At 46.6% G+C, this 17,503-nt stretch overlaps 4 protein-coding genes across 5 annotated transcripts in view; 2 read left to right on the top strand and 2 right to left on the bottom strand.

The window, feature by feature from the left end:
- Positions 1 to 3,466, top strand: part of CENATAC (centrosomal AT-AC splicing factor) — a 43,986-nt gene extending 40,520 nt beyond the window's left edge. Inside the window, exons 2-9 of the mRNA XM_035345894.1 lie at positions 222 to 387; positions 469 to 531; positions 711 to 775; positions 1,161 to 1,266; positions 1,670 to 1,700; positions 2,104 to 2,193; positions 2,290 to 2,422; positions 2,889 to 3,466. Of these exons, the coding sequence (XP_035201785.1) occupies positions 222 to 387; positions 469 to 531; positions 711 to 775; positions 1,161 to 1,266; positions 1,670 to 1,700; positions 2,104 to 2,193; positions 2,290 to 2,422; positions 2,889 to 2,934 (700 nt within the window). The 3' untranslated portion in view covers positions 2,935 to 3,466. The remainder of the gene's footprint in view (positions 1 to 221; positions 388 to 468; positions 532 to 710; positions 776 to 1,160; positions 1,267 to 1,669; positions 1,701 to 2,103; positions 2,194 to 2,289; positions 2,423 to 2,888) is intronic.
- Positions 3,467 to 3,925: 459 nt separating this feature from the next.
- Positions 3,926 to 5,881, bottom strand: RPS25 (ribosomal protein S25). The gene is made up of 5 exons (XM_035345935.1): positions 5,813 to 5,881; positions 5,595 to 5,690; positions 5,022 to 5,205; positions 4,434 to 4,532; positions 3,926 to 4,011 (listed from the first exon to the last, which is right to left on the bottom strand). Exons 1-4 carry the CDS (start codon positions 5,813 to 5,815, stop codon positions 4,438 to 4,440), a joined length of 378 nt encoding a protein of 125 aa, XP_035201826.1. The 5' UTR covers positions 5,816 to 5,881; the 3' UTR covers positions 3,926 to 4,011; positions 4,434 to 4,437.
- Positions 5,882 to 5,898: 17 nt separating this feature from the next.
- On the top strand, positions 5,899 to 7,601 carry TRAPPC4 (trafficking protein particle complex 4). The gene is made up of 5 exons (XM_035345934.1): positions 5,899 to 6,110; positions 6,185 to 6,359; positions 6,435 to 6,538; positions 6,615 to 6,741; positions 7,131 to 7,601. The coding sequence occupies exons 1-5, from the start codon at positions 5,936 to 5,938 to the stop codon at positions 7,207 to 7,209; spliced, it is 660 nt and encodes a 219-aa protein (XP_035201825.1). The 5' UTR covers positions 5,899 to 5,935; the 3' UTR covers positions 7,210 to 7,601.
- A 111-nt stretch (positions 7,602 to 7,712) lies between these two features.
- Positions 7,713 to 17,455, bottom strand: SLC37A4 (solute carrier family 37 member 4). 2 transcript variants are annotated; one of them, XM_035345932.1, is made up of 9 exons: positions 17,259 to 17,455; positions 16,917 to 17,149; positions 15,210 to 15,453; positions 13,616 to 13,774; positions 13,146 to 13,231; positions 12,045 to 12,158; positions 10,697 to 10,762; positions 9,484 to 9,622; positions 7,713 to 9,190 (listed from the first exon to the last, which is right to left on the bottom strand). In XM_035345932.1, exons 1-9 carry the CDS (start codon positions 17,404 to 17,406, stop codon positions 9,024 to 9,026), a joined length of 1,356 nt encoding a protein of 451 aa, XP_035201823.1. In that variant the 5' UTR covers positions 17,407 to 17,455; the 3' UTR covers positions 7,713 to 9,023. The 2 variants fall into 2 exon arrangements, with proteins under 2 accessions (XP_035201823.1, XP_035201824.1); XM_035345933.1 differs by lacking the exon at positions 10,697 to 10,762.
- Between the last annotated feature and the right edge of the window lie 48 nt (positions 17,456 to 17,503).

Below are 17,503 nucleotides of genomic sequence, written 5' to 3'. Positions count from 1 at the left end.
TGGGCGGCGCGGCCGTGCGGCGGTACGACCCGGCGGAGCACGAGCGGCGCGTCTGGTGCCTGTGCTGCGGCCGCGCAGTGCGGCGGGACTGGCGGCGCGGTGGGCTGGCGCTGCCGCAGGCTGGGCTCCTGCACCACCTGGCCGGGTAGGCGCGGGCGGGGCGGGCCGGGACTGCGGGGGCGGGCCGGGACTGCGGGGCCCCGCTGACGGCGGCCCCGCAGCCCCGAGCACCGCCGGGAGACGGCGCGGTTCTGGCGGGAGAACCGCGCGGAGGCGGCGCTGCGAGAGCGGTTCCTGGTGTCGGTGGAGGACTACGGGAGGTTCGCGGCTGCGCTGGCGCAGGCCCTGGGCGCCTACGAGGAGCGAGAGGAGGAGCGTATCCGCCAGGTGGTGGGGGGGGGGGGGGGGGCGAACGGGCGGCGTGGCCCGCCCCGGCCGCCCCTCACCGCCGCTCTGCTCTCCCCGCAGATGGCGGCCCGCATCCGGGAAGCGGAGCGCAGGCAGCGGGAGACCGTGCAGGCCGCCCTCGAGGTGGGTGCCGCGGCTGGCAGCTGAGCCATATCAAGCTCTGGTTGCACCTGCCGGCCCAGGTGCGAGCACAGGGAGATGGTGCCCGGCCACGGGGACGCTGGGGACAGGACCAGGGGGCTGGGGAGCATGCTTCTGCTCAATACCAGAAATATTGTTCCTTTTTCCTGAATCAAACTCAGCCTCACGCAGAGCCAGAACTTTGTGCAGGATCTTCTGTCTGCAGCTCCACCACAGCACCCACAAGGTAAGAACACGTTACTGCCAGCCTCTGCTCTGGCTGCTGCTCCGCACACTGTTCAACCTCCAGGGCAACAACCACAGCAGCAGTGCTTCTTGCTTGCCTCTGCTGTTGGCTGGAGCTGGGACTACCCTCACCTGTGTCTTTCATCCAGATTAACATTTTTTTAAATCTAAGCTATAGCAAGCAACATACGCACAGAAAGATTATTCTCTCATCCACAACGAGGTATGTAAGCAGTAATAGCCACAAAAAGCAAGCACGATAACTTTTAAATGCCTAACATTATCATACACCAAGAACACTTCTTTTTCTTCTTATTGGAAGGCTCCCCAAATACAAATACAGTACTATTTCTGGCTCACCTCTCTTTGTGGCTCCTGTGTTTCAGGGATTCCTCTCATAATGCTGAGCAGCCTGGCCCAAGCAGCCTGCAGACAGGACCTGATTTAAATTGGATGGAATCAGGCCAGGCTTTGACCTTCATTGGCCACCAGGTGGGGGCAGTTACCACCTGATATTGGTAACAAATGTGATTTAAATAGCTGCAAGTTTAACTAGCATGTGTTATCAAAGCAAAACGAGGGATTGCAGTTGCCCCAGTGAATCTCTGTTGCTGAAAAAGGCAGCTTTGCAGTCGGGCAAGTGACTAGCTTAGAGTTTTAGTCAGCTAGCATTAACTTCAGTTTAAGAAAACATTATTTAAAATACACTGTAAAAAAGCAAATGCTCTTTTAAAGACAATGGAGAAGAGTCTCCCTTTTTCTGCATCAGGACGTAGTACTGGAAGGGAAATTCTCAGGCATTTGTGTACTGAAATTCACATTACATGTGATCTTTGTTCAGAGATAATCTTAAAAGCATCAGCTTCTTACTAGTGTTTCCTGTTTCTCATAACAGGAAACAGAAGGGAAAGGAAATGTTCACACAGGTAAGTTGCCTGCTACTTGACTCATTTACTTACTGTCCTACTGCAAACTCCTGAGTTAAAAGTGTAACAGGGAAAACTTAAAGCAATTTTGCAAGTTACAACATGACCGACAGGTGATCACTCTCTTGCTAAAATACTAACATTCTAAAATAGAATAAAACACTTGAGTACTATGAGCACTCTGTTGGCACTGCAAAGCCTGTGCACTACTGCTGTGCAGACTGTATGATTTTAGGTGCGATCTGTCATGGCCTTAACCAAGGCAGGCCAGCTTCTTTTTCTTAAAAAATGAAAGAGAAGGACAAGCTGCAGATACAGGGGGAGAGGCGATATTCTTCCCTATGTCAAGCTAGGCACTTAAGATATCTTCAGTAGTTCAGTACGTTTTCCCTATGACTTCTAGGTGCAAAACCTCCCTGGCTGACAGAGGAAGATGAAGGGGATGGGAGTGAACAACAAATTGGACCTTCATATGAGGAATTTCTAAGGCAAAGTGAGCAACTTGTATACATTTAACTTCAAATTAATTCCAGTGCTGCACTAAAGAACGAAAAGGATTTTTAAAAACTAACTGAATAAATTATTTTAGAGGATAAGCAGAAATTGAAAAAGCTCCCAGCAGACCGTGTTGGTGCCAATTTTGACCATACCTCTCAGACCAGTGACAGCTGGCTTCCTTCCTTTGGACGGGTTTGGAATCATGGCAGGAGGTGGCAGTCCAGGTAAGTTTCAGGGTAGCATGGACTCATGCTGGACTGTGGGTATGCAGCTTCCTTCTTCAGGCTACTACTAATGGAGCAAGTTTTGTGGTAGTGAGTGTGCAGAGAACATTTTCCCCCCCACAAAAAAAAAAAAAAGGAATTACTTCACACAATGCTCAATCCAGGCAGAGAGAAATACACACACTAAGGTCTCTGTCTTGTTAAGCTTGGCTACCTTTTCAGACTTGCATACCCTATGCTTTTACACATACTTGTTGCCGTGGCACTTTTAATTAAATACACTGGACATCTGTGTCAACTAGCTGAAGAGACTGCTGAGAACCACAGTTCACTGAAATAACTGAAAAAAAATGAGGGAGCTTCTGTTCTAAACTATCATGCATAGCACTGTCTTACTTGATAGATGAGGGAGCTTTTATTATCTCTTTAAAGGCTGTTGCATCCTGACATCTATGCTCTCTTTCAGGCATCAGTTTAGAGCTGAATCAGGGGAAAAGAAGAAGAAAAGGTGACAAGAAGAGGACCACAGAAGAAACCAAGCTCTGACCTTTGTGGAAAAGTAGACTAGTTAGCTATAGCTTTGCCAGTGCCATTTTTGACATATATCTAGATGCCTTCAGTCCCCTGGAAGGTGGCATGACTACAGACTAACGCTACAAACTGAGCACTGTTGCTGAAAGCTACTTTGCAAGGGGCTGTTGCAGCAGATCCACTCCCCCTGTAAAGGACATATTGTGTATCCTGATACTGATTTCTGAAGTCATAGACTACACAAAGACAGCTATGCCATGTCTTCATAATCAGAAAGCTCAGTTTACACAGTGCACACTGCACGTAGCTTGATATCTCTTTAAATAAACTAAGCTTTTGAGAAGGTTTTTTTCTAAATCCTGTTGGACAAACTGAAATTCATTTCGGATACAGGGCTCTTTCTCATATCAACTGCTGTCCTATGCCTTTTGTTTTCATTTAACTTCATTTAACACTTTATAGCATTCAGAGAAAGGAAAAATCCAGTTCTGCCTCATGTCAAGGGCAACTGTATTAAGTCCTCAGTAGAAGAAAGGCTGCCTCAAAAACTTTCCCTGTGGGTAGTTATTCCTTCTAATTTAAAGAAAATACTTTTACTTTATTTAGGGTTCCTTACCTACACTTTCCCTGGCCTGACTAAGGCCATTTCCTTGTAGAGAAGCATGTGGTCATGGCTTGTTAGAGGGAGTTTAAGTAATTAAGATACCATACTATCCCCTTTCTTATCTACAGTGCAAGAAGCGGTCTTCAGTTTTCCTCTCACTAAAACTGTATATTGCTTGCATCACCTACAGCACCTATTCATGTTAAAAGTTCTTTCCCTTTTCCCACCATAAAATAATTTTTATGGTAGTACACAATGCCACATAAATGAAAAAAGTTCGGCAAAACGTGTCTGGTACAGGAAGACAACTTGTGACCCATACTAGAATCCAACAGCAAGCACGTGTTAGTAATGAAAAATACACATTATTGAAAAAGAAGCATGAAAAATTATTTCAATAATTTTATTGTGTGCATCTACATACGATATATTGTTGAAGAGGTCACTGGAGAACCTGCAAAGCAAGAAGTCCCAAATCAGACCACCAGTTCAAAGCAAACCAGCACAAACAACCTGGAATCTCTGCCTAAAGAAGGCCACCTAGCCACAGTGTGCTCTGACAACAAGGGAAGCACACACCCACCTGCTCTATAGCTCACAAAAACAGGAGAGCACACACTGCTTTCCCCCCCCCATGGTGGGCAATATGGACAAAATAGCAAATTGCTCTTTAATTCTGGAGAACTGCTGTTTCCGGTAACACTACCCTAGAAGTGACTCTGAGTGCAAGCAACATCCTCTGAGCAAACTGGAGAAATGGCCAGTCCTGAGCAATGTGGAACTGTGCATCCCAGCATCCCATCACTGCTGCACATAGCTGTTTGTTAGCTGCTGACACAGTAAAACCCAGCACCTTAACAGAGCCCACAGACTCACCTTCCTATGCATCCTCCCCTGCAGCAGGCGCATCTCCACCTTTTGTGTTTCTAGTGTAGATCACTTGGGCTCGGTGCTTGGACACCAGTTTGATCAAACCTGTGGAAGAAGCAGATGATTGAGTGCACATCTACTGGGGGATGCTGGGAATCTTTTGCTGCCCTGCGTGATTCTAAAGCAGTGGGCCAAAAGATACGCAATGGAAAATACTACCAATACCTCATATTAAAGGCACTTAAACATGTGATATTAACCCAATAACCACAGGTTCCACTGAAAAAAGAATTTGAGTGTTAACAGCGCTTTGTTACTAACACGTACGTAGGGCTTTTGTTCAAGCCCAGGAGCAACTACATTGCAACCTATCCCTCTGACATTACTTTCTTTGTACAGTCTTACTACTAAACACAGCAGTCCACTCCTTTGGTGCACCTTTGAAATACAAGCTGAGGCAGCAGCTTTTAAAAACACATGCCAATCTGCATACTTCATGTGGAGCACAAAATCCTGTAGGTCAGCCATTGGAAGAAAAAAAGCCAACTTCTAATTCAAACAGCTTGGTGTTTTGTCAGGGTTTTGAGTGCTTACCTTTGCTGAGCAGTTCTTGGAGAGCAGCCCTAGCCAAAGAACCTCGAATCTTCAGTCTTTCTGAGACAACTGCCGGTGTGATGAGTTTGTAATTGGGTACTTCTTTACACAGCTTGTCGTAAGTGGCCTTGTCAAACAGGACAAGATTGTTCAACTTGTCTCTCACTTTCCCCTTGGACCACTTCTACTTGAAGAGAAAAAAAAAAAAAAAAAAAAAGCACTAAGCCATCTTCTAAGCATTAACAAAAGACTGTGCTTTGGAACGTTTTAAGAAATGCACCCTCAAACAGGTCTGTATCACGCCGCAGACCAAGAGTGATGAAGACCACACGTTGCAGAGAACACCTCCAGAACCTCCACAGGGAGCAGGTAACGCCCGTTTTCACTCAGGTTTAACACCATCCCCGGCACCCTACCGCCGGACGGACAGCCAGCCCCCGCAGTGACTGGCGCACCCTCCCCTAGCCCCGGCCACACGCTGCTCGCAGCGGGGCCGCGCCGCGCGGGGGGGGGGGCTCGAGGAGCCCCGACACGGCCCTATCACGGCCCCGCCGCCCCCCCGCCGGCCCCTACCTTCTTCTTGGCCTTGCCACCGGACTTGTTGACCGGGTCCTTGTCCTTTTTGGCGGACTTGCCCGCGTCCTTCTTCTTCTTGTCGTCCTTGGGCGGCTGCGAGAGGAGAGCGAAGGCGGAACGGTGAGCAGCGGGCTCGGGGCACCGCCGCCCGGCGCCCCCCCTCCCGCCGGGCCCCTGAGCTCCCCCCGAGGCCCCCCGGTCCCCGCCGCGCTCACCATGCTGCGGCTGCTGCTGCTCCCAAGATGGCGGCGGCGAAAGGAAGCGGCAGGCGCGAGGCGGCCGCGAGGCCCCGGCGGGGCGGGCGGGGCGCGGTGGACGTCACTTCCGCGGGCGGCGCTATGGCGATCTTCAGCGTGTACGTGGTGAACAAGGCGGGCGGCCTCATCTACCAGCTGGACCACTACGTGCCGCGCAGCGACACCGAGAAGACCTTCAGCTTCCCGCTCGACCTCGTCCTGCGCCCGCGCGACGAGCGCGTCGTCGTCGCCTTCGGGCAGCGCGACGGCATCCGCGGTGCGCTGCGGTCGGCGGCCGGGCCGGGGGGGGGCCGGGCCGGGCCGGCCCCGCTGACGCCGCTCTCCCCGCAGTGGGCCACGCCGTGCTCGCCATCAACGGCGCCGAGGTGAGCGGGCGCTGCACGGCCGACGGCAAGGACGTGCTGGAGTTCCTGAGCAACCCCGCCAACTACCCGGTGTCTATCCGCTTCGGCCGCCACCGCCTCTCTTCCAACGAGAAGCTGATGCTGGCCTCCATGTTCCACTCGTGAGCCGGGGCGGGGGCGGCGGGGCCGGGGGCGCGGTGGGGAGGGCGGCGGTGTTGAGCGCCATGTCCCCGCAGGCTGTTCGCTATCGGGTCGCAGCTCTCCCCCGAGGTGGGCAGCTCCGGCATCGAGATGCTGGAGACCGACACCTTCAAGCTGCACTGCTTCCAGACGCTGACAGGTACTGGCGCTCCCCTGCTGCTCCGCGGGGCTGCCTCGCGGCCTGACCTCCCTAACGCCGGTCTTTGTGCCTCCAGGGATCAAATTCGTAGTGCTCGCTGACCCCAGGCAAGCTGGGATAGACTCCCTTCTTCGCAAGATCTATGAGATTTACTCTGACTTTGCTCTGAAGAATCCTTTCTACTCCCTGGAGATGCCAATCAGGTAAGGAAGAAGCCCGCTTTTAATCATGCACCCTCAGCCCCTCTTCAGGTTCTACCTGGGCAGTAACAAATGCTGACCAGGCCTTCAGGAACAAAGCGGCATGCTGCAGGTACGTGACACTGATCTGTGCTTTGTCCAGTGCTGTTCTGGAGAAATGGAAGATGCTTTTCCTTGGTATAATCCCTGCAGTCCTAACAGCCCCAAAACCCATAGGAGAAGATTTAACTTTACTTGACAACCAAGTCAAGGATTGACAGCAGTCAGGTTGCTGGCTCTTGACTGACAGAATCTTCTTGAAGGATGCCAAGCTAGTGTAGAGATACTGTCTTCCTTAGCTTGTTCTATAAGTAAAGCATCCCCCCCTGCCTCTTACTTTTTTAATATTTCAGATGTGAATTGTTTGATCAGAACTTGAAGCTTGCTTTGGAGGTAGCAGAGAAAGCTGGATCATTTGGACCTGGATCATAGAAAACATGTTGCTTGTTGCCCAGATTCCTTTCTCTAAAAACTGGGGCCTTTTTCTTCCCTGGCAAACCTCTCCCAGATCTCCCTCTTCCACACCAGAGACCACATATTCCCAAACATGCTTTGTATCTGCCAAGATAATGTTCTGGCCCATTCACAAAATTTACCTTAAACAATTTATTACTACTGTTTACTTCTGGGCCACAGAATCTTCTTCTGTTGCAGCTCCACTACCCTTGAGTAAGAAAGATATGGTATAGGCTCTGTGGCCCTACTGCAGTCAATTGTTCCCTTTCATTTTGTAATTGTATATATGTATTTTTCCTGTATAGCTCTAACTTATGATTTTACTAAGGGTTTCTGTGTAGAAGTAATAAACATTCCTTAGAGAGGTGGATGGCTACTTGTTTTCTGTTAAAGGGTAAATTGGTGAAAGCAGAACTGTTTAAAACCGTTTATCCTCAGGAGGTGGTACTGGCACCATTCTCCACAAGACAGAGCCCGTATGCCACTGCTCCATTTTTATTTCACAGATAGTAGAAGATCATATAATTAAGTACAAAATGTAATTTGCTTCCATTATTTTAAGACTGACCATCTACTCTTGCAACCGAGCTGTTCAGCAAAGTACATGTGGTTCTTCAGGAGTTGAACTCCCCTTTTCCAGTACCCCAAATCAATACATCTTCCTAGGGAAAATGCAAGGATATTCAACAAAATCCTGGTTAAAAACTTGAGTCTACTTATTGCCAAAAGTGGTAGGTTGGATAGATCAGTGCTGCCTGCTGTCAGCAATATTCCTGCTCAGGCCTTCTCTCTGAGATAGCCCAAGCCCTTACCTACAGCCATGAGAGATGCAGTTTTTGCCTGAAAACATTCTATGCTACACATCTTTTACTGATAAAATACAAGCCAATACTAGAAATAGTAGCTATCATAAAACCCAGCTGCAGAAGATGTGTGCCAGTGACAGCTGCTATTGCAATGCCTGCTGCAGTCAGTTTTTCTAGCAGCTTGCAGAGCACGCTCTGCAAATCAGATTTGGCAGCAGCTGCTACTTTGCAAATCATTAACACTGTACACAGAAATCACACTGGGCAGGATCAGTTCAACAGAAGGAGCTTCTCTAAATGCTTTCCCCTGAACTATCAACAATTTCTTGGAAACTTGCCTATTTCTAAGTGCTGAGGAGAATCACATCACAGCACTACATTAGTGTTCCACTTGTCCAGAGCATAACAACACCCTAGCTTATATAAAACAATCCTGGGTAAAGCTGTGAAGCTGTACTGTACTAATTATTCACTGGTCTGTTGTGGTTCCAGGGCAGAGACAGCAGAGAGCTCACACCCAAGTCAACTAAGATAGCCGCATTTACAGCAGTTGCAAAGGATGAATGAATGTAGAAAAGGTGTACATCAGTGTCCCTAAACAACGAGGCTAAATTAACAGTTAATGGTTAAGACCGACAATAAGAACAAAACTAAATGTGACAGCACCTGAAACCAGCCAGGCATTTTACAGCACTTTCAGTTGAATAGCTCGGGCCGTGAAACCTGCCTGCTTCACCAATAGTGCTGTATAAAGGTCATACAGTGCAATCACTGCACATGTGAACTGGCTGAATTATCACATCTCAAGGGATAAAGCAATCAGTATCAGTAACTTTGTGCCTTCAGGCACATGAAAGCAAATGAGAAGTTGTCACATTTTTATGTAGGTTGCAGCACTAGTTAAACTCACTCCTAGGCCAGTTAAATAAAACCTGAATATAATGTGTCAGCGCAGGAGCATCCGTTTCACCAAGCAGCTTATCCTCAGTCAGTCTTCCTGGGAATTCGGCCCATTTTGGTGCGGATGTTCCGCAGTAAGAAGAAAGCGACGGTGCTACCAGTGCAGGTGATTTCAGCCACCCAGAAGGCTGTGGCCCAGCTGTAGTGTTTGGCAATGGTGCTGAAGGGCAGTCCAGCCAGAAAGCCCCCAACTGTAAGGAAAAGAAACAGAAAACTAGCAACGCTCAAGCTTCTCAATTTTATCTGTTGATATTTTTTTTGAAGTTTTAAAAATTCCTCACGCCTAGTTTGAACTTAAAGTACATTACAAAAACCCATCACGTACACCAGGAAACATCTTTGGGACTTCCAACTCTATTATGTCTGTTTGCTAGATGCCTTGCCATGATCGGTAACTTGGCACCTAAGGTCACACTGTACTTCATCAAGAACAAACATTGGTAGTGTTCGTTTTCTGGGGAAAAGGGAAATGTGCATGACTCACCATTGGCCATGAGAGCCACAATGGCATGAGAGGTGCCACAGAGGTTGGCAGGGGCACTTTCGTTGGCTATCACCCCAAACAGAGCGATCGGCCCATATGAGGAGAACCCAAACACAGCTCCCAGAGTCAGTATCCACAGCTGTCAAAACAAGCAAGATCAGAAATGGGATCTTTGTATCTTACCACTGTCAGTCAGCAACTACATAGATTCTATGCAGAGTAAAAGGAAAAGGTTTTGAGATTTTCCAGCTGACACCAGTTCCCTGGCCTGCAGACAGAAGAGTTCAAGCTGGTGACAGACCCCATGTACCTACAGCTCAGCTGCATCTCCAGCATGCCAGAGTTAGCCAGTGCGAAATTTCCTCTCCTGCAGTTCAGCCCCTAAGCTGTGTACATGACATGTGCCACTTTGCAAGAAAGAACCAGAACATAGAAGAAAGATGGGCAATGAGTCTGCGAAATGACAGAGGAGAGCTGTGAATCAGCTCACTTTAAAAAAATAATCAGTAGACACCTGACTAAAGAAAGCCATTCTCATTTACGATGCAAGCAACTGATCAGAGGATCTTTATTTGTGACAAGCCACTAGTTTGTAACTTCTATGTTACTAAACTAAAACAGCAAAGAATAACAAAAAGCAGAACAGTAACAAAAAACAAACAAACAAACAAAACAAACAAAAAACAGTTTCAACTTCAGTGTCAGCTTACTCCGAAAAATTCTGAGCCAGGTAGTTTTTTAATTACTTGTGAAAGAACAACAAAGGATAAGTAACTCTGCCATCTCAAGATTATAGCATGCTTTATACTTTATGAACAATAAAAAACAATTCAAGATGCCCAGGAGGGATTAAGTACCATCTTATTTTCCAGATGGGGAACAGAAACAGAGTTAGGGAAGAACTTGCCAAATTCATGCAGAACGGCACCTGCAGGAGCAGGATCACTCCTTCTGAGCATGCTCATAAAATCTGCTAACTGTCCTCAGAGCTTTTTACGTAAAATTTTTGAATAGAGTTTTGAATTCAGACTTTTTGCAGTCCATTAGTGTAATCAACTGGTTATAAGAAAGGTTTCTTTTACAAAACTTACAGTAATCTTCTCAGTGCCCTGGTTCTAAGGTCTGTAGTACTAACCAACCTTTCAGGACTGGAAAAAGGCATATCAGTGAAAGCAGAAACAGGCAGAGGAAGAAAGAAATGCAAGGCAGAAACCTCATGTTCTTTTAGGCCTGTAAGATCAGCTAGAGGTTGCAAGGCTACAGTCCAGAAGTGATTTTCCTGAGGAAGAAAAGAGTAAAATGCAAAAAATAAATTTCAGTTATTTAGCAGTCGTTAGGACAGATGCAAATCACATTTATACTACAGCCAGTAATGCAGACTACCCAAGTCAATTTAGGCAGCAGCAGTCCAACACAGACTATGCTAGCCCATTTCTCTCTAGTGCAAAGAAAGAAAATGCACATTGACAGTTCTTGGAAAGGGTGAAGAAAACTGTCATGCTTTCTATCATCAAATTCTTCACCATTAAAGGGCTATTCCTAGAATTTATGTGCACTTTATGCCTCATGAAAGCTTTACCACTTACAAATAGTCAGAATGCAAATACATCATTTCTTAGCATTTGATTTTAAAGTTGAAATGCAAATGGTACTCTTCTCTGTACAGCTTTTTCATCAAGCTCACTGTTCCTGCAGTTTCCTACACAGATGTGAATCACTCTTCCCTTCCTTAACAAAACTAGTAGCTACACTGCACCCAGAACAACTGTTTGAGTTACAGTGCTTTTTAGAAAGACTGCCAGCTAGTTTTAATACTGAGAATCAATATGACAGACACCTATTCCAAAATGTAAACACATTCATTATTACTAACCAGACTCCTATTTCTAGGTTGGCTTGAAACTCCAGGATGCTGTCACATTTTTCCCTACTGAAGCTTCAAAGCTTCATTTATCGAAAGGTGTAAGCAACGTTAAGTTTGAATTCTTGCTGATCAACTCAGCAACATCACCCTATGTTTCCCTGCAGAGGCAGTTCTTACAACACAATGTTATGACATAGACAAAATTTACCCAAAGATACTCTGCCAAAATTATTTTTTTTTTAATCTTTTCACGATTACTAGTTTACACCTCTCAGCCATTGTCCTCTACACAAACATTTCCATTTATTTATGATACTATTTTACATGACAGAAGAGGTATGGAAATCTTATAGAAAATACAGAAGTAAAAGAATTAAAGAGGCTGAAGCAGTGAAGCAAGTTCAGAACTCAGTGTTAGTTTTGATTGAACTTATGCAACTGGTTAGAATTCAAACCAGCCGTCAGATCAAACTCCTTTGAAAAGGGGAGCTTCCCATTCCATGCTGACTACCAGTCAGCACCCGGTCAGCCTTTTAAGCCCCTGAAAACTAACCGCGCCATTCTACCACATCTGTGAGCTTCTCCTCAAACCATGAAGCAGCAGCCCCCTCCCATGTCTGCACCCTGCATACAGCTGCAAGGGTGCTTGGCTGTACCTGCCTGCTGACCCAAGACACAGCTGGTGTGCATGGATTACCTTGGGAGAATCACCTGTGACTGTTACCCGGAAAAGAAACATGGAAACACACATCCCTGCCATCATGGAAAGCAGCAGCATGTGCCGAGGATTCCCATAGTTTGACAGACCGACCTGTAACACAGGAAGAAAAACTGAGAGTCAGAGCCTGGAAGGACTCTTTCCAATTTATATTCATAGTAACTAATGCCATCCGCACAGTCCAGTCAGAAATACAGGTGGCACATCAAAAGCACATCTTTTAGTGAGACTTCAGATTTTGGTTTAAGAAGAATCCACTAAACTAAAAAGGAAGCCCTTACAGTGATGAATGATACTTCTCAGCTATCAGTTGTGCCTTCTTTCTACCCTGAATTTGACTTCAGATCCCACCACTGGATTTTAATTATTTCTTCCAGACAGAAGACAACTATCAACAACCACATCTGTCTTTCCACGTGGAAATTCGGAGTTCACAATAAATAAATAAATAAATCAGATGAAACATCTTAAATCTAATATTACAGAGGACTATTGTGATCCCTAATAATATTGGCACACACATTTCCTAAAAACTTTTAGGATATTCAGCAGTTGTTCTAGTGCACATAGCAGAACTGGATACAGGCCTACTTCTCTCAGTTGTGTCCTGCAGTGGTGACACCACTCTTACTGCACCTGCTGAATACCTTGGTTAAGCTGTTGAGATGGGTTGTGTCCCTCCCAGCCTACCTCTCCGTGAAGGGAAAGGCATGGGTTAATCAAGAATGGTCTGAGTTTCAAAAGTCCCACGTCAAAGCAGTGTAGTTTAGACACAAAACTGCATCCAAAAGAAGAGCTTGGGAAGAAAGAAGAAAGAAATATGACACTGAGAATAGATATTTTCTAGCATGAATTATCAACTCCCTACTTCTGCGTTTTGGTTATCCTGAATCTCCAAAGCAACATAAATGAGTGCACAAGGGGAACGTTCTGCTCCGCTGCTGACACAGGTATTAGAGAGGGGAAAAGGTCATCTTTAGGCATTCGCAACAGAAGGCAAACACAAACTTAAAATTCTGAAGACACTGAAATTATCACTATGTTAACTGCCCAGGACGTCCGAGGGTCCAGATTACTTACTCTTGCTACTGCTCTGTCGGAAAGGTATCCAGCAGCAATGCTTCCCACCAGGCCCCCAATCTCCAAGGCACTCATATAGGAACTACCTAGAACATAGGTGAAGAAAAGAACACTGTCAGATTTGGTCACAACCACAGAGCTGCTGTGCTTCAGACCATGCTCAACTGCTGTCAGCTCACTGTGAGTTTCAGGCATCTCTGCTGGACAAGATCCTCCAGTTCATCCTTGGGCAGGAGTACCAGGCTGCCAGTCCCAGCAGGGCCCTGACACAAGACAGCACTGAGGCATTCAGCACATGCAGTAACTTTATCAGCATGTTATTCCAACACCTACGTGTCTAAGCGGACAGGTAGGAGGTAGGTGAACAAGTGAATTGGAAGTGTACGGGTCCTTTGGGTCCTTTTGCTGTACCCAGTCAAGCTCTCTGCAACACCTTCCAAATTGCAGCCCCATTTAAAAATGCATCTTACCCACAAGCATAGATTGTCCCCTCTCCTGGATCAGGAAGAGCTGTCCCCAGTCAGTACAGCATGTTTTCACTCCAAAAACGACCAGGTAGCCTGTTGAGAGCACCCAAAGGTATGGCGAGAGGAGCAGCTCTGTCAAAGTGCTATTGTCGCTAGAAGAACCTGTAAGGAAGATCAGGAGGAGCCTTATTCTTACTCGAGCACAGCTACTGAACCACACCGACTCAGTGGCAGTACAGAAAACTGTGCAAGCAGGATTCATGCATGAGAACATCCTTAAAGGGGAAGATACTCAAAGCAACTGCTAGTGAATGGTTTTACCTTCCCCTTGTCCTGGTTCTGTAGTGATTTCAGAATCTTCTGTCAATTTATGCCATATTGATTAAGGAATTCGAAAACAATAATCAAAATGCTACCCCCAGGAATTTTCTGTATTTTCCAGTAAAGACAGGAAGATTGTGAATCTTTAAACAATTATAACTAAAAACATATGTTTTCCCATTTTTTTTGCTAACAATTTTAAGCACAGTGTACAAAAGACACTATGCATACCCAAGAAATGATGCCGACTTTTAAGTTGTACCTTGATTTTTGCATCAAGTCTTCCAAAAACACCTACAAAACCACTCTCTCCCCAAAGACCACTCTGGGGAAACAATGTTGTTTTCTTACAAAAGGAGGTGCAGTCAAACAGCACAGACATCACAGGACAGTATGGACGATAGGATGTTTCCACTAACCTTTAAAATTCTACAGCAAACCTGTGTTGCAATTCTCCTCTACCTGTTCTGCTTTCAGAGAAGCATCATACTCAGTGGTCTGAACAAACATTTACTAACCAGATGTCCTAGGTTAGGACAGAAAACACTGAGCAGAGTCCACCACAAGCCAGGGGTCAAGAGAACCCATGGAGGGGTGAGGGGAGAACTACTTGTCCTCTGGCAACACAGAAGAAAGGCTTAAGGAGCCCCTGCCTGCTGCTACATTTTTTCCTCTCTGTCCAGTACCCCTCAGAATATTCAGCCCGCAGCATGTGCTACATGAGCTCCAGAATATTCGGCTCCAAGAAAACCAGGGTGGTACTCTTAATATGAGGACTTAATATGGGCAGGGAGATGAAACAGCCAGTGGCATCTCGGCAACAGGTCCGGCATTGCTAGACAGAAGAACAGAACTAAGTGGGGGTCAGACTCTTCCTCTGCTCCGCTGCACATCATTTTGACAGTTTCAGAAGCCCAAATACTGGCCCCCGACTACAAACTGTAGTTCGCTGTTTTTTTTTTTTAATATATATATGTATCTTTTTGTGTTTTAGTTACAAATCATTATATATATATATATACATATATATATAAGAAACTAAAGCACACACGTTTATATTTTATGTATGATTTCTAACTAAAAACAAAAGCTCAGTAGTTACCAGAATAAAGCTGCTGAAAACAATCCCATATACGTATCCTGCTGAGCAATAATTTCAGGAAGAAAGGTCTGAGATCTCAATCCACTGAGAATGACATATTTGTACCAGAACACAGACAGAAGGTACTGCACCATCTCACATGGCTGCACACTTAAAACAAAGTCTAATACTCACCTTTCTTCCCTTTCTTGATTCCTTGTTCAATGTTGGGTAGCCCAACATCCGATGGCTCATTTTTAATCAGGACAAGGCAAACAAAAGAGACAACCACGCAGATGAAGCCAGAGAAGGACATAGTCATGCGCCAATCGTAGTTGAGAGACACAAGAGCAGCAACAATGGGGCCTAAGCCTCCAGCCAAGTTCATGCTTGTAGACAGGATTGCCCACCAAGTCCCAAACTGGGAAGGCTCAAACCACTGTGCAACAACAAAAAAAATGGCATAAGGTCTAAGAAAGAATATTATGAATACGATGTTGCACCTGAAAATCTGCAATAAAGGCCCATAACAAGGGTTCTGGGAAACTCAAACACAGATCTACAGTACCAAATAAAGTGAGAGCCAACTCTTCTCTACCTTAGTCATGCAGAAAACTCCAAATGTTACACATGTCAGTCATAGGAGCTTGACAGGTGTTCGTACCATGAGCCAACTCAGGATTATTTCCATTTCCATGAAACTGAGACATGGGATGAGAGAGAGTGCACATTTCTGCATACTCACTTGATAGGAGCAGCGTCCTCCTGGAAATGTCTGCTGGCACAGTACCACAAATAGATAAGCAGAGAGTGTCAGGGTAATTTAAGGACTTGCTGTTGCATTAAGTATTAGGCACGATCAGTTCTTTACTGCGTTGTGCACTCAGAGCCAGAACCATTTGGATGGTTGTTGTTGACAAAAAAAACGTCTGAGATCTACATTCACAAACACCTTCAGAAAATACTATGTGTGTTTCCATCATTCAAGAACCTCCATCCTGTGTACGCAACCATCTCTGATAGTCTTTTTCTTGCCAGCTCCTCTAGCTTGTAGAATTAGATACCACACAGAAGGGGAACATGGTTGTTCATCACCCCCTTTCTCAGAAGTACGTGCGTTCCTGGATTGTATATCTTTCTAAAAATCTTGCATTCACATTACCAGATCACAAGGAAATTTCTAAGATGGAAAGTACATGGATCTTTCCTTTACATCACTTTCTCTATTCCCACTAAACCAAGCTGCCTGAGTGCTCCTAGTAGAATTCAGAAGTGTCAAGGTTTGCACACAGAGCTAACTAAACTCCTTCCCCTCCATCATAAAACAGAAAACAATGTGTTCCAATTAGACTGTCAGAAAAAACAAATGTACGCAGCTTAGAGGCTTGACTCATACTGCTTCTTCATATGCTGTTGTTGTTCTACCTGAACAGGCTGCAATTTATAATGCCCAAGTTCACTTAGAGTACAAATACAGTACTGTTTATCGCTCTCTTGCCCAGGAGGGAACAACAAAGTGATGAGGAGATCTCCATTTTCATGCTTTAAATACTCAGTCCCAACAAATGACGTTTTCTATAATGGAGAAAGTCTACTACCAGTGCACACTGGGCATCAAACTTATCAAACTTAGTTTGAGCCAAGGCACCTATGGGATAGGACTAACAAACTCTCTTGTTTTCAATTAAAAAAAAAAAAAAAAAGGATCTCATGCATGGAAACTTGCTCCACAGGCAGAAGAAAGCACAGCTTTCAAGCTCCTTGGCTTGAAGGAGGCAGGAACAGGTGTGAATTCTTCTGAATTCTGAGCAACTATTCCTGCAACACCTGCAACAGACCTGCTGCTGGGTGAGCTTAAAATAAGAGCTGTGACATTTCTGATGTTTTTCGGTAAATACTTACTTTCCGCAGTATCTTCCCACAGGGCGGCCACCCGAGCCCCTGAGCCAGCCCGTTCAGAAACCAGAGCCCGGCAAAGGCCGTCACGGTGGAGCTCCAGGAGAAGACCACGTTGACCAGACCCACCATCAGGAGGCCGGACGAGAAGAGCCACCGGGCGCTCATCTGGTCGGACAGAACGCCGCTGATGAACTTGCTGATGGCATAGGCTGCGGACTGGCTGCTGGTGATGAGCCCTGCAGCGAGGCACAGACCGGGGGTGGGCGGCTCGCCGCGAGCCGGGCACACCACAGCCCCGCCGCTCCCGGGCCCGTGCCCCAGCCCCGCGCCGCCCCGAGCACTCACCCAGCTCGTCCTTGCCCAGCGGCACCTCGGCCATGACGGCGGGCATGACGAAAGAGAAGGTTTTCCGGTTGAAGTAGTACAGCGTGTACCCGACGAACATCGCCGTGAAGATCACCGCCCGGTACCACCCGTACCCTCCGTCCGCCATCCCGCCGCGCTCCCGGGGGGCTGCCGGGCCGGCGCCAGGCGGGCCGGGGCGGGGCGCTCGGCAGCCCGGCCCCGCGAGCCCAGCGGCCGGGGCAGCC

This window comes from Oxyura jamaicensis, chromosome 24 (genome assembly GCF_011077185.1).
Source record: "Oxyura jamaicensis isolate SHBP4307 breed ruddy duck chromosome 24, BPBGC_Ojam_1.0, whole genome shotgun sequence".
Lineage (NCBI taxonomy): Eukaryota > Metazoa > Chordata > Aves > Anseriformes > Anatidae > Oxyura > Oxyura jamaicensis.
Note: the sequence above shows the minus strand (reverse complement) of the source record. Positions and strands in the feature narration are given on the sequence as shown.